The 15,739-nt window shown below is 35.6% G+C and overlaps 2 protein-coding genes across 24 annotated transcripts; both read right to left on the reverse strand.

Moving 5' to 3' along the window:
• Positions 1 to 2,004: 2,004 nt before the first annotated feature.
• LOC108366374 (uncharacterized) lies at positions 2,005 to 3,180 on the reverse strand. The gene is made up of 3 exons (XM_017620779.1): positions 2,776 to 3,180; positions 2,540 to 2,693; positions 2,005 to 2,436 (listed from the first exon to the last, which is right to left on the reverse strand). The coding sequence occupies exons 1-3, from the start codon at positions 2,867 to 2,869 to the stop codon at positions 2,271 to 2,273; spliced, it is 414 nt and encodes a 137-aa protein (XP_017476268.1). The 5' UTR covers positions 2,870 to 3,180; the 3' UTR covers positions 2,005 to 2,270.
• A 5,582-nt stretch (positions 3,181 to 8,762) lies between these two features.
• Positions 8,763 to 15,331, reverse strand: LOC108366371 (serine protease persephone-like). 23 transcript variants are annotated; one of them, XM_017620754.1, is made up of 8 exons: positions 14,832 to 15,212; positions 14,375 to 14,387; positions 12,289 to 12,403; positions 11,457 to 11,610; positions 11,330 to 11,394; positions 9,602 to 9,885; positions 9,362 to 9,545; positions 8,763 to 9,287 (listed from the first exon to the last, which is right to left on the reverse strand). In XM_017620754.1, exons 1-8 carry the CDS (start codon positions 14,912 to 14,914, stop codon positions 8,950 to 8,952), a joined length of 1,236 nt encoding a protein of 411 aa, XP_017476243.1. In that variant the 5' UTR covers positions 14,915 to 15,212; the 3' UTR covers positions 8,763 to 8,949. The 23 variants fall into 23 exon arrangements, with proteins under 23 accessions (XP_017476243.1, XP_017476251.1, XP_017476244.1 ...); XM_017620762.1 differs by lacking the exon at positions 14,375 to 14,387 and adding an exon at positions 13,801 to 14,012 and having other exon boundaries at positions 12,289 to 12,621; positions 15,087 to 15,187; XM_017620755.1 differs by having other exon boundaries at positions 11,457 to 11,607; positions 14,832 to 15,167.
• Between the last annotated feature and the right edge of the window lie 408 nt (positions 15,332 to 15,739).

Raw genomic sequence — 15,739 nt, forward strand, 5'->3', positions numbered from 1 at the left:
TATATTTATTTATTTATCGAAATTGGTTGGTAGTTATGGAAATTTTTCAGTTTATGGAATCAAAGTTGTCGGAATTTTCAAAGAATATCGGGTTATCGCAACTTCTAAATTCACGTGAATTCAGCACTGTGTATCGAATTTTATCGAGTTTCCAGAGTGTATCGAGTTATCGAAATTGGTCCATAGATATGGACATTTATCGAGCTATTAAACTCGCGCTATCGATATATATCGAGATATCTAAATTCATCGATAGCTATCCAAATTTAAAGAGTTATCGAATTTTATAGACTTATCGGAAATTAGAGTCTTTGAAATTTATTGAGCTATCAATACTGATCGAATTATCTAAATTCATAAAGTTTTTAAAATGTATCGAGCTATCGAGAATTATCGAGATACAAAGTGCCACCATTGTTTCCGCGTCACCCTAATTGAAAACTGTGTTAAGTCTTGGTCCGAATTTTCCCCCATTCCATCATTTGACTTTGAGTCTCTCAAATCATTTGGTAATGAAATATGCCAACTTCTCGTGAAATACTAAAAATGAGTACTGCTCTTTTATCAATACCGAAAAATCATACTTTAATTTTGCTTAAATTAAAACCGATTAGAGATGTTGCGAACGTGGAATTTTAAACGCCCGCGGATGCGAATGCGGATGTCAAGTATTTTTAAGAAATTTTTTAGGTCATTAAGGTTTTTTATTTAATACTTCAATTAAAAAATTGGAGCATTATATTTAATAAAAAGTAATGTTGCTGCCTTTTCAGTTTCCAGCGTGTTTATGAAAGGATCGTAAATCAAACCTGCACAACTAAATAACCGCTCGCTCGGAACACTTGCTGGTGGAGGCGAAAAATAACTGCGTGCTAAACTTGACAATATTTTAAATTCGTTTCGATTGATGCTTGATTGACCAGTTGAAAGCATATTATAGGTTCGTTCCAGATGCTTCACGATTTGCAGGTTTTACAGGATTTTCAGGAACAGCTGTTCTCTATTATTATGGCTTCTTCCTTTGCAATTAGATCCTAACGAGTGTGTCGCTTTTTCCGTACATCGACGTGTGCACTCACTCCCAACCGAACGCAAAGAAGTTTCACTTCAAAAAACCGCTTTGCAGATCATTAATTCTAAACTTATGGGCTCTAGGTTCGAGAGGGTCAAATTTGCAATCAATTCAATGCAAGTACATGCATACATAATTAGATGCAAATAAACACATTCGTTATACTCTTACTATATGGAAGCTTGTAATAATCTTATTTTGCACAACACTACGCTTTAAAACGCATTTCTATAGAAATCCTAATCTCCGTAAATTAACTATGAGATTTACATACAAACATACTTATATGTACATTAGGGCAGGTCAAATTGTTTCTCTTCTTTGTTTCCGCGACAGATGTGGCCTGCTTATTTTTAATTTTAGTTGCTAATCCATAACCAATTTAATTTTTTTAAGCGACATCAATTTAATGAATTTTTTTTTTTTGTAGAAGTTTGTCGAAAGTTTGTATATAAACGAAAGATATTTAAGAAATCTTGGATTACACAGTTCGACAAATTTTTAACTTTTTTACCACCTCAGTAAAACACATTTTTTGTAGATTTTGTGGTAGTAAGTTCAAATCTGTCCACATAATTGCTCTGGCACGTAAGGATTTTGAGATATCCTTACCTCAAAAATGCCACAAATACAGTTTTTTAAAAAATATAAATTTTACAAAAAATATAAAATAAATTGCTTAAGAATCAACAACAAAAATTAAAAATAAGAAGGCTCGAAATCTAATTTAGAGCAATGCTTTCATGAACTTTTTTGTTCAGAATTGCCAGTATAATGCTTTAGTCACCGAAACAAAGTCGGTGATATTCCTTAAGAACAAATTGACCCACACTAATGTACATAAATAAGTAATAGTACACGTTTTCTTTCCTACGAATGAAATAATATATTATAGATATAATATAATTATCTAAACTTTATTGTGTGTCACGCTATTAAATCGAAAACTAGAAGCCTAGAAACAGATATCTTAAAGCTAAACTTATAATTAGGAGCTAAACGTAGAGTAGTTTCGTTTAAATTTGATGATCACTATGAGAAAATTTAACGGTCTAATGAAGCTATTGTGAAAACCCCACACAGGGCCCCTACATTACATTACGAATAGTTCGATTTGTTCGTATGTATGTATGTAAGTATGTATGTATGTGAATAAGTGTTTACTTTACGAAATGTGATGCTAATACTAATTACATACTTAATGTTCATTGGCGTTCATAGAGAAATTACTAAACACTAATTCTTCACCGATTTTCTCAGTTTGCACTATTTGCGTCGAGGTGATAATTAATGTAATGGTTGTCCGTACAGTTTCGCTGGAATGAAAATATTTTCTCGACAGCGGGCGATCTATAATATCTTCACTGGAAAGAAAGTAACAAAGAAAATAAGAATGAAATTAGAATATTAACATAGCTTGTTAAAAGAAGAATAGCCTGCAAAACAAAAAAAAAACACACAACTTACGGGCAACAAATAATTTCCTCGTAAACTGTATAGCCACAGTGCCCTACATCTCTGGCGTATAAGCCTCTATGAGTCATAATTGTCTCTAAATTAGGACATTGTTTCTCAATCAAACATTTGCCATCATAGTTGCTGGTTACGCAGGCATCACCCTCTGGGAGAGAAGAAATGATCATACAAAATTATTTGAAATTTTTCTTTCATTTCCATTTTTTGGACCTTTGCTTTTCACTTACCATATAAAATAATTTCTGGTGGATTGTGATCCTCAGCTGTGCACAAAGCTGCCAGGAGGATAAGCACCACACTTAAGTTCAAACACTTCATCATTTTTTTGCACTTATTTTCTTTAAAAGTATCAAGCCGTTCTTAGCGTAAGTCTTGCTTCTCAACACTTTCCGCGCTTAATTTGTTTAGCTCACCGAAGACACCGGCAGCAGTAAATTAACTGAGCAGATATTATATGCGCACAGCAGATACTAATGCCAACTAACTGCATGCGAATACAATGCGCGTATTGATTAAAAACCAGTTTTCAAAAGTCGAAGAATTTGTCAAGTTCATTTGCTTTGAGTGAGACGCTCTCTCGCTTTGCACGCTTGAAACGTTTTCTTTGTTTACCCGATAGAAAAAGTTTAAAGCTAAGCTCTCGCGCCGGCAAGCATCTTTGATTGATGAGCCAGAACTGTTGAAGTTGCCAAGGTGCTGTTTAATAAGAGACAAAATAAAAGGGTTAGAGCGACAATATTTCGCTTAGAACGACAATATTTCTGCGTATAAAATATTAAAATGAAAGGGAAGGGTTAAAATCGTTAACTGATAAGTAACAGTTAATTAATCTTAATCTTTACCTTAACCTGAATCCTAATCTGAATCTTACTCTTAATCTTTATTTTAATCATAACCTCATACACAATCTTAATCTTAATCTTTAGCTCGGCTCGAAGGACCATGGAAAAACCGTGGCGATTATGTGGTTTGGCAACTCCAATAAATCACCAGTGTTTTTATTTGAAAAACAGGAAAAAATAAAAAGGCCAAGTTTTAGTATACTTCATATAAATTGGTATGTGGCGGTTTATTCAATATATATGTACTAAGGTTAAAGCTAGGTTACAATGTTACCTTGATAAGTGCGCAGGAGTGATGGCTGGCAGACGTCCGTTGATCCTTGAGTTCTCGCTAGAAGTGCCCGCGCTAATTCTTGCGAAGTTAAGTTTGACCTCCAAGCAGCAAACTGTTTGGAGGGGAAACTTAACGAAGTTTGATATTCAAGCGGTAAACTAATATTTGTACATGCTAACGGCTTCGCCTTAATCAGGCTGTCTATGTATATGTGCATCCGTTGCACATTTATAAAATTCAACGTTAGGGTGGTTCACCCTTTTAAGTATTTGGTTTAGCCTTTAGGCCTAAACATTCGGCCTCAGTCCTAGTATTGATCTTAATCTTAATCTTGACCATAATCTTAATTTTAATCGTAATCTTAATTTTAATCTTAATCACAATCTTGATATCAATCTAAATCTTAACATTAATTTTAATCCAAATTTTATACTTATTCCTAATCTTAAGCTTAATTTTAATCTTACTCTTATTATTAATTTTAATCTTAATATTAACCTTAACCGCTTACTTAATCTTAGTTTTAATTGTATTCTTATTTTATCTCAACTTCAAACTGAATCTCAATCGTAGTAGTGAATCTTAATGTAAATCTTTAGTCTTAGTACTCATTTTAATCTTAATCGTAACCAACCACCCCGCCCTCCCCTCTCTTCTTCTTTCGCTTTTCCGTTTCATTGGACTTTCGAATTAGAGCCAAAAGAAATTTCACTTCCAAGAGTAAATCCTTTAGATAAGGATAGTCCCTATACAAAAGAGTAATATTTGCAAGTCCTCCTATTTAGATTTGCTTATTCTTGCTAATTTAGGCCTAATAGAATCTAGACCCTCATCGACCTGGTTTTTCCAACGTTAAGAAGGCGCGCCTTTTTGTCCTACCACCAGCAGCGGGTACTGAATAGATTCGGCGTCGAAGCCTTAGTAAATATTGGTTCCGGTAGCTCTGATAAACGGCTCGCATTCTTCCCAATCGCAGCTTGGCCACGTATACGTAGCGTTAAGCGTAACGTTCAATCCAATTCCTTTCTCGCCGGCGATATGCTGAAAATTACAAATTCGGCCGTATTTCTCGCGAGTATTGATTTGTTTAGATGCATTTTCTGAGAGCAGAATAGAGAGTCGAATATAAAAGTCACTGGCTGCTTGTTGAGGTTGTAGCCTTCCTTATTCGGGTCTTGCTTTTTTTAGACGTCAGAATAAGAGACACTGCCTTCGGCCTCCCTAAAGAGTCCTAAAATGACCTTAGTTATGGAAGTACCTATTATGGGTGGGCTGGCTGTTCATAGACGAATGAAATTGAACTGATCTTTGGCTGGGTGAGGTCAGGCACATAGATAGAATATATTCTGCTGTTTCGTCGTTATCAGGGTAGAACCAATCATCCTGACGTAGTGCTGACACCGGTGTGGTGCATCTGAAAAAGTAATAGTAATATGTGTAAGTTAAACTAAAAAGAATAATATCCTTCCCTTAAGGCTCCCTACTGCTCCCAAGTACTGATTGCGTTCTGTCTAAGTCCACTCAGTAACTAGGGATCTCAAAATAGGGTTCCAGTATCCGAACCCAACTAGTCGGCGACTTCGTTACTTTGGACCCCATGGTGGCCTATGTAGTTCCAAAAAACAGTGTTAGCAGGTTTCTCACTGAACCATTTTAATGCGTGTCAAAGCAATCTTGAGCACGCTTGGATTTGATTATCCTGATGGATCTTGTTAAACTGAATCTCCCAGAATTTATAAAAAGATACGGTATTGTCATCTATCACTAGACAGCGCAAAAATTAATGCAGCTTGTCTGGAATTTCATATGCATCCGCCATTGGTCCTGACTCTTTTCCATCAGACAATTATGATTTTGTTGGTCTCTTTAGAGAAGTCAGAACCACAATAACTCTATGTAAGACCCAGCCTGAGGAGCCAGATTATTTACCGCCTACTACTTTCAAATTTTAACACAAGTATTTTTAGAGAAAAACTAGATATGTACAAAATATGAAATTTTTAGTGATGATCGCTTTTACACTTCAAAATAACCTTCAAGTCACGTACTGGCAACTCTGCTCTTTCGTACGTATGTATGTGTTGCATAAAGCGTTTATTGTTTTCGTTTCAAACTTGTTAACTTGCTTGTTATCTACTCATCTTGAATGGAACAAAACGTTTCGCATGCTCTTCGTGTTTGTATGTACGCTTCACTGCTTATATTCATCATAAGTGCATACATAGCATACATACATATGTATGTATAAGAAAGTATCCACAGCCTAAATCAAGCTCAAATAGGCAGCTCTCTTCGTAAAGTATTTATATATTCTCATCGTCGCAGTGATTCATTATGGAATATCCAAAGCAATTGTCGTTGATGGATTAGTGTGGGGAAATCCATTCACTTTCCTCCAAAGTGCAGTATCAGGCATTTCTTTCTAAAGCATAACTACACAACAGGCGGTAGAATTGGAATGGTATTTGTTTTCTTTATTTTTTTAATTAAAAATTATTTGAATGGCGAACGAGCGTTTGGGCTACTCGCATAAACCCCGCGGCTGCCTGGCCGTTCTCACATCAACATTTAGTATCGGTTACGTCCTCTCCGCTTGACCGGCGTGAACTCTCTTTGCATCTTTGGTCAACCATGCCAACTTTGGGTAATGCCAAATCTCCTGAGGGTTAACATTCCCTGTAGCAGATTCCGGCCACTCTAGACCACTCTAAAATAAATTTGAGCCTGGTAGAAGGGTGGGGAATGCCCCGTCCCAACAGGCGCCGATAGGAGTATTTCCGTGCGACAGGCTTTAGAAAAAGGAACATGAACTTCCATGGACTGCCTCCTAGTTTTTCAGTAGCAGCAAAGGCAAATAACTCCGGATGATCTAAAATGATGATCAGAATGAGGTTTCTAGGCAAAAGTTATATAAACCCATTGAACGGTTCAAAACTGAACAACAATGTAGGAGTTGAGTCTCACAGTTGGGGCTGAAAAAATTATTCCGCCTACCCGATCAAACTGAGTTGTTGCGAGACAGCAGACGGTTGAATATTTACGAGTACGCACAAGAGAAGTCATAGTACTCTGCATCTACTCAGATAGTCAGGCGGCACTCAAAGCACTTGACTCAGTCACATGCAATTAAAAAATCGTAGCGGATTTCAGCAGATAGTTGAGCAATTCGCTCTTCACTGGGTACGGGTGCCGAGGTACGCGGAGAGGTTAGGGTTTCTCCAAACGACTTCTGAAGAAAAGCCAGAAATTTTGCAGCTCCTGTTATGACAAAAAAGTTCATCAGAGGAGGAGACATAACCAACTAATATTTTCTTGTTGTCTTTTTTAGCTATTAAACCGGCACTTATTAATGCCGAACAACCAACAAAGCTTTGAAATTGCAGCTCCGACATTGGATTTTTTACAGCAGACACATTTCAGTCCCGTCTTCAAAACCGGGTATGTATGTTCATACTTCAGCTGATTAATACGTTTTTCGTTTTGGATTTGTAATACTTCGACCTGATGTGCTTTGCTAGTTTGCAGATTTGGAGTACTGTCCCATTTTGCTTCAGCCTTTTGTCTGAATTATATATAATTCTCTCTAATTTATCTTTTGAATAGTTCGAGGAAATAATAAATGTCTTTGCTCTGGATTCATCAATAAATGCCCGGACCTCTGACAATTCATCAAGATTCTAGTTTCCATAAATGTTCAGACCTCAGAGAACCAATAGAGAGGCAAGCCACGAATAGGTGATTGCGTATCTATTGCATTTCATGCCATGGAATAATTTAGAAGGCCGAAAGCTTATAGAGAGGAACTGCGCCATCAGACCTAAATTGTAACGGTGGAAAATAATAGAAATAAAGGTCAACGACTTCCCTGCGTCATCACCACTAGTGCAATAAGAATAGCAAGCAGCTTATTAATCTGTCTAGTATGCACCTCATAATCAAGGAATATGCTCTACTGTTTACAGCAAGACCCATTGCAGGGAGCAATGTAAATCATAAGAAACTAGTACATACACGCATTCACACACGCATTTGCTTCGTGGACCTTTCTACATATGTATAAGTACACGTCTTCCGAGGTATAACTGCACACAAAACTTTAAGTTCGTTTTCTTGGGACATTGAACGATCAAAAGACCGGAAATGTAGCTATATGTAGTACATTGACGGTTTCAAGAGGGACCATGGTGTTCGAACACCAGAAGGCGTCTACTTTCCCTCCGATAACGGGGAGCTACTCCTCGCCTTAAAATCAAGCGAGGTCACCTCAAAGCTGGTTTGGGATTCAGTTCGGCTCTTTACGCTTTTCGCATCCAGTATCTTCCAAACATATTCCATGGATAATATAGACAAAGTCAAATGCACTACAAATCCAAAGGTTTGCAGAATTTGGTACTGATCGTAGGGATACAAGAGATCTTTAAGACCGCGGCTCCTCTTGCCTGTTAAGATGAAACCCAGAAAACGACCAAAGCTGTAGTAAGCGCAAAATTTTTATTTTTGAATTCTTTGTTCCAGAATTTACTTTGAAAAGGCGGCAAAGCTCTGAGATGGACCAAAAACCCACCAAATTTGGTTTAAATTTCAGTCAATTTTTCGGTATCCTTTCCTTTCTCATTTACTTTCACTTTGACTGAAGAATATGACACGTGGCAAACTTTTAGCAATCTAAGACTTTTCCCAGATCTTAAATAGCTCTGCAGTGGGCTCGAAGTTTTGTGAGACTCTCAGCCCTTTCGTTGCCTTCAAATCCTTCATGTCCAGAAGCCCACTACATCGTTACTCTAATTTAGTCTCCCAGGTTATTTAAAACAGTTTTACGGTTTTTAAGTCTGACTGACTAACCGACTTAATATATATTCTGGCCTCGTTTGTCCTTCTACGAAGACATTCGCAAACACAGACTTGGTTGGGTATGTGCCCATTTGCCGACTTTTCTAAATTCTTGATCCAAGTACGCCTGCCATACTTGGTACCCTTCGTCACTCACTTGATATTAACGTTCCACAGCAGTCCCTTCTATAAACCCTTACCTTGTACGGCTTGGAGAAGGATAATTTCGGTAGCATAAAAAATTAAAACTACATAACCACAAAAGTTAAGAGTGTAGTACGGTCCTTAATTTAATTACTTTATAATATTTTTATTCAATCAAGCTTAAATTAAGGTCTCATATTAATTAACAATTCAGTCCTTTAAGCATGAAATTCGGTGGTCCATAGTCATCTTATCTTCTACTACTTATTCAATCAACCCTGAAATACATACATAAGTATATGGCAACAAATTCAACCACTGGGCCAAGCGACACTCTCAATATAGTCGAGAAATGCAGACACACGCGTATAAAGGCCAGGAGTGGTGCTACCGCAACTGAAGCCAGCCGAAATCACGCCAACCACACGAAATTTACTCAACGCCTCATCCACTACCAAAATCAATGGACCACCCGAATCACCCTGGCAGGCATCCTTGGTTAGGCCAGGATCATGAGCACACATCTGACTGCTTATAATGCCAACGCTGATTCTACGTGTCAAGCCATTGTCCACATAGCTTTCATTACATCTTTGATTTTCGACGATAGTCTGGCGTGCTTTAAGCAAAATATTGGACTTTTCACGAGCTGCAAGGAAAGAAAAAGGCAATATATTGTATACTAAATGGTTTCCAACTTAGAAACATTAAGACAAAACTTACTTCTCTTATTGATTACACCCCAACCGGAGACATAAAGTACAGAGCTGGCTGACGGATCTTCTGGTTCGGTATAAAGACACGTCGGATATACATTGGTTGTGTAAACGACATCTGATTCCAATTCAAGCAATCCAATGTCGTTGTATACGCTGGCGCTCGAGTACTCCGGATGCACGTGAATTTTCTGCGGCAAAGTAGTAGTTAGTATTTGTTTAGTATGTATAATAGTACAGAGTTTACCTTGATTCGAATCTCTACAACGTCCTTCATTTGTTCAGTATCAGTAAAATTCACTACCCCCATACGCACCGTTACCGGTTTCTGACGCGTCACCAAACAATGAGCCGCAGTCAAAACGAAACGTTTCGCAATCAAAGTACCACCACAATTGTATTCGATATCATCATCTGTAGTGCTCAGTCCAATCGCCACCATATGCGGATATTCGCCAAGTTCAACGGGTGTTCCGCCTAGAATGTGTGGTGTCAGGAGAGGCTGTAACTCAGCATCGATTTCAGCGCAGGCTTAACAATTGAACGAGAGAGGGAGAGAGATAAAGCGCGGTAAGCAGGATATAATACATACACATATAGAGAGATTCAAGCGTGATGCAGACAGCAATTATTCGTCGTATGTTAATTTTGTGCTACTTTTTTCCAGACAATTTTTACTCCCAGAATGCGTTATCTCACGAAACAACGAGGTCAAATGGCCACCGAGATCTTTAGATTTGACACTATTGGACTTCTTTTTCTGGGGCTGCGTGACCGTAATTTGTCTATGCCAATAAACCCGAGATAGTACCCGGGCTGACCGAAGTATGCCAAAAAGGGCAAGGAAAATTTAAATATGCGCATTCTGTTTTGCTAAATGGATGGTGGTAGGCATTTAACGGATATTCTGTTTCATACATAAATGCCATAGACTAAGACACAGGATGAAATAAAACAAAATCATTTCGACAAAATTTGGCTGTGTTATATTTTGGGACCAAAAATAACCCTTGAATATCCAGATCTTTATTTTTCGATCAAAAACAATGTCAAATTTATATTTTTATTTTTTCGATCAAAAATAATCGCTATTTTTTTTTATCAAAAATAATGGTTATTTTGGACTGACATTTTTTTCGATCATTTTTACCCATTATGATGGAGATTGCGTTTTAATGACCGATTTAAATCTTTTATGATCTAAAAAATTAAAACTAAAAATAAAGGTAATATATAACACTGTGCGAGAGTCAATTTTACACGCAAAAAATCAATACATTCGCGAAACCAAGGGCCAAATATAGTAAAACTGCATTTTTATTTTTCTCTCTGACGACAGGATTTTTTTAAGGACTTTTTGAAAAAAATGATTACTTCAAAAAATATCTAAAAATTCAGGGCAATGTTGAAAAAATTGTGCAGAGTTAAAACAGATAAAAATTTTTGGTGCATAAGGACTGGTATGTATTGAAATTATCCTTGAAATATTGCAACACCTATTTTTATAAACATTTTATTTTAAGGCGACCGCATCCTCGAATTTCCTACTTCTAACTTTATTAGCTTAAAAAAATAAAATTAATTAAAAGGGGCATTTTCAACACTTATCGCTCTTGTGAACCAAAAAATAATTTTTTTTTTTAATTTTACAGAGTTTTCTCTATCATTTGGTGCCTATATTGCTATTCTACATTGCACTGATTTTTCTAAAAAAAATTTGAAATTTGAAAAAACAAAAATAAAAAATCCCAAAAATAACGATTATTCTTGATCGAAAAAATAAAAGTCCTAAAATAACAGTTAAATTTGATTACAAAAATAGAAATCCAATTTTAGCGGTTAAATTATGATAACTATTGGAAACATCATAACCGTTACGGTCACCGGTATTATTTATAAACAAAATATGCGGTCTTATTGAATCATCCTGTATAATGAATATTTATATGATTAAGGGGACAAAATAAATACTAACCTCTTACAGCTGGTCGATCATCTGAACGCGTCCTAATAGTTGTTGTAGGTATAGATGGAGATAATCTGTTGAATTTGAAGGAAATAAATACGCTTGTTTTAGAAAAAATCTAATCTGAATCACTTACGGACAACAAATTATCTCCTCGTACGTGGTAAAACCGCACCGACTTACATCACGCATTCCTAAGCCCAACTGACTCATGATCAGTGGTAAGTCCACACATCTGCTTGATTCAGTGCAAATGCCACGATGGCCTTTGACTTGACAGGGATCACCTACTAAAACGAGAATATATGTACATAAATATTGACGTGATATGATCTCATTTACATATGTACATATTCCAATAATAGATACTATATCAGAAAAACTTATGAAAAATAAGATAGAAACATTATAAAGTAAAGTCTAAATGGGTTCACTAAATAGGACGGATGGATCCTTCACGGAAACATGATGTGGGAATCTCTGAGCTGCTTTGGAGACTCATTTCGCTGGAAAGCTTATAAACCCACGATCTTGATGATTTTCTCTTTAGACTTTGCATGATAATTTAGAAAATAGCTAACGAAAGTGCTTGTTTTTAGCTGTCCAAATGAAGGATTTTTAAAGTAGAACCCCATATCTCTGAGCAATCATTTGTATGCCATTTTCAATGTAAACTGGAGGAGTTATTTTAAAAAATTCATATCTAAACAATAAGTTGCATTGGAGCTTTATTTTGTAGTGGTCCGATTTTGCCGGTTCCGCCAAATGATTAATACATTATAAAAGAACACTTGCTTGCCAAATACTATTTCATGAATATGAAAGGTATAAAAATGAGACCCATATTTCGATGTTCTTCAATTCTGCGGGTGCCATGAAAAAAAATGTTACACCACCCTAATGTACAAATGTATATGCCATAAAATCGTTAAAAGCAAATCAATATACAATCAACTCCATAAACTTACCCTCCGATTGAGCTTCTGTCATTCCAAGCAATGCAAATACACTTCCAATCAGCAACAGCATCGGCGTGCAATGTTCCCTTTTTCTCATTCGAATATATCTAGAGCACATTTTGATCTTTGTTTTTAACAATTAAAAACAAACACAGTTCGCATGTAGAAAATTATTATGCATTTATGAATTTTTACATACATACATACATACATACATACATATGTAGTAGGTACATATGCATGTGCGTATAACGTATTTAATAAGTTTATCGAGTGTGGTTCGAGTGTGTATGGTGAGTAACACGTGTCAGGTGAGGTAAAGTCATTGAACCGTAAAAAAGTCTGCAAGTAAATAAGTTTATAATTATTTATGTAAATGTATATATTAGTTATTAGTTAATTAAATACACAATTTTTACACTTTTATAATATTTTCAGTTGACTACGAAGAGCTAACTGCCGCAGAATGGAACCCTTCGGCCATGGTCAACATATCCCTTACCGCAGTTGAATTATTCCATTCGGTTTGCTTGAAAGTGCATATTGTCGGTGACACTGCAATTAGTACTCTTGGCACTTGGATGGATGGTCTGTTACCCGCACCGGAATGCATCTAAAAATCGTTACACTCTCATAAACTAATGACAAAACTGTCTCGCTTTGACTAATGAAGATTACTGATTTACAGAAGCGATCAGATACAGGTGGCAGATCATTTAAGCAGCAGAGTTAATAATTCACATAGTACTTTCTGCAGTAACACCGACGATATCTTCGCGGTAAAATTCTATTAAATCTACTTGCAAGGAATCTAAGTAGTATTACCAGCTCTACTGCTAAAAAGTTCAAAACTAGATTTTGAAGGGAGGCCGGTCGTTTCATTTGTCGCTGTTGTCTAGTTTAACGCACCGTGAATGGATGGATGAGAAGTGCAAAAAATGAAAAAAACACTTGACTAAATGTATGGAGTCACAGACTTATTTAACTGACCTCGTAGTTTCATACCTGCATTAAAATTATGACAAAATTTTGAATTTAAGCGATGACATCCTAGCCTTAGAAAAATTTCGAATTTTTTAATCAGACTTTTTTAGAATTTTTTTTATGCAGTTTTGTAGCTACGGCTTATCATTGATTTTCAGCAATTTTCTTTTTGCTTACGGTATTTGTGCATTTCAAAAAAAAAAACGAAACAAAACTCAAAAACCTACAGAAAGTCCTAACTATTTCAAATCTAATTTAAGATCTTGAAATTTTTACTTACATTTGTTGAATTTTTATACACATATATCGCACTAAGTTTAAAACTTAGATTTATAAAGTTTTCGTTGGAGAATAAATATATTTTTGTAAAAAAAAATACTAAAATTAAGTAAAAATTGTAAAATAAACTGTTAGAACTCATCAATATGTGGTGCGCTTATAAATATGACACGGAGTTTAATTTCAATAAAATTACCAAATTTTCTGAATCGCATTTCACCACATTTTTGTAAGGTGTTTATCCTTCACTCTACTTACCGCTATTTTTATCTTAAAAGTTAAATTTTTCACCAACGATAGCCATTCAGCAGCCAAGGAAGTAATATCCTCTGCCCAAAAGGGTGAAAAAATTATGTAGTTTTTTTGTTAGTTTTGTATGTTTTTTTATTTCGAATTTTTGTTATTTTAGCAACCCGGCTTAATTTCTGATCTGGTTCTTTCTGTTTGGCACAAGCACCTGTACATTTGTACTAAACTACTAGTTAACTACTTACTTCAAACTCCATGCAAAATTTTATTTCTTTTTTAACAAATCCACTCAGGGGATTTACCTTTCAAAAGCACTAGATCTACAAAACACTGTAATTTATTATTTTGTTATGTTTTGTTAGTTTATAAACAAATGTATTTAAGTACACAATGTATAAGTGTCTGCATGTATAGTATGTATGCATGTAAGTTGGTTTATAGGCTTTCAGTAATTAGGGCACAACATCGCACTTTAATGTCAGTCTTATCTCTCGGTCATTGCCAGCCAACCGCCGATACACTATCTGACACTAGCTTTGATTGTTTTGCGTTTTGTTTTTGTTGCTTTTTGTGATTAACATACTCCCAGATTTATTCTATATACAGTACATACAAATGTGCATTAAGGTGCATCGCGAAAAAAAATTGCAGTTTTCCATTGGCATAATAAAATTTATTAAGTTTATTTTAAGACTTCTGCCAAAATATTTACGATTTACACGAGCTAGACCGATTTGAAAATATCTCCAAAATCACATTATTTTAATTCCGCTAATAAAATTTTGTAAACATTTTTATGCAAATGTTTTAGGCTTAAACACTTCCATTATCTGAGGTGATTTTTTAGAAAAAATATTTTTTTTAACTAATTTTATTTATAAAGAATTCGATTTTCATATTTGGTCCAGCTCACGGATATTTTTCCGAAATATGTATGTATTTTGGCGAAAGTCTTAATTTATAAAAATTTTATCATGCCAATGGAAAAACAGTGCCGATTTTTTTTTTGCATTTAGCACGATGCACCCTAATGTACATACTGTGCGTGTGTTTTGCTGCTTTTGCTCTGTTGGTTTTTATTTTTGTTTTCATTTATTTCCAGCGAATTCAACCAGTCGTTCATCCGGTTTCGCGATTATGTGTTTTTTTTATACAATTTGCATTGTTTAGCTTTAGTTAGTAATTAATTCTTTTTTAACCCGAATTTCGCGCAAGTATTTAAATATGTGCATTAAGCACTTTCTTTAAACAATATATTTATGCATTTGAAAAATATATATAAAAAAAAAATATACAAATTAAACAATTTTCGGCGTCAGAGCAATCATCCGCTTCCAACGTGTTTTAATACAGCAAAGCGCCACGGCTAAGTGAAAACTAACCTACATCGCGACTTTGTGCTCTGGTCTGGCAACTGTAGGTAGACTTACTAAGCTAACTCTCGATTTGTTTGTTGATTCATTTTCATCTTTCGCTTTCAAGAATCGTACTAAACATTTATGTGGGCGCAGTAAATACGACCAGCGGGCGTAAGAGAGTCTAAAACAAGTGATCAAGCAAATACGAGATGCCAAAAACACGCAGAACAACAGAGAAGAGAGAGAAAGACATAGGAAAAAAGGGCCACATCGACTACAGATGATCGCCAGCTGCAGCTACAGCAGAGTTTAGTTGGCCAAGCTTACATGTAAGGGCTTCCACACATACCACATACGAGCCTTTAAAAGTTCTTAGCTTCGAAATGTTTACCCAATTTTGGCTCTCTCCAATAGATACAACTAAGTTTATTGTGAATATTTTGTGTTGATTTATAAGTTTTGATATCCAAAATTTTCACAATTTTTCATTGTAATTTTTTACTTCTTACGTTTATACTTACTTACTTGGAGAATTCTCTTTTGACCATGGTAGTTCGTTAACGATTAAAGCACCGTCCGGTCCAGATCAA

Source organism: Rhagoletis zephyria, unplaced genomic scaffold, assembly GCF_001687245.7.
Source record: "Rhagoletis zephyria isolate East Lansing unplaced genomic scaffold, Rhagoletis_zephyria_1.1 Rzeph_scaffold_02244, whole genome shotgun sequence".
Taxonomy (NCBI): Eukaryota; Metazoa; Arthropoda; class Insecta; order Diptera; family Tephritidae; genus Rhagoletis; species Rhagoletis zephyria.

Coding starts and splice junctions, on each gene's coding strand:
- LOC108366374 (XM_017620779.1), bottom strand. CDS start 2,869: ATGATGAAGTGTTTGAACTTAAGTGTGGTGCTTATCCTCCTGGCAGCT. Junction 2,694..2,775: donor ACCAGAAATTATTTTATATG/GTAAGTGAAAAG, acceptor CTTCTCTCCCAG/AGGGTGATGCCTGCGTAACC. Junction 2,437..2,539: donor GAGGAAATTATTTGTTGCCC/GTAAGTTGTGTG, acceptor CTTTCTTTCCAG/TGAAGATATTATAGATCGCC.
- LOC108366371 (XM_017620754.1), bottom strand. CDS start 14,914: ATGAACGACTGGTTGAATTCGCTGGAAATAAATGAAAACAAAAATAAA. Junction 11,611..12,288: donor GACAGAAGCTCAATCGGAGG/GTAAGTTTATGG, acceptor TTCTCGTTTTAG/TAGGTGATCCCTGTCAAGTC. Junction 9,288..9,361: donor GGGTGTAATCAATAAGAGAA/GTAAGTTTTGTC, acceptor CTTTCCTTGCAG/CTCGTGAAAAGTCCAATATT.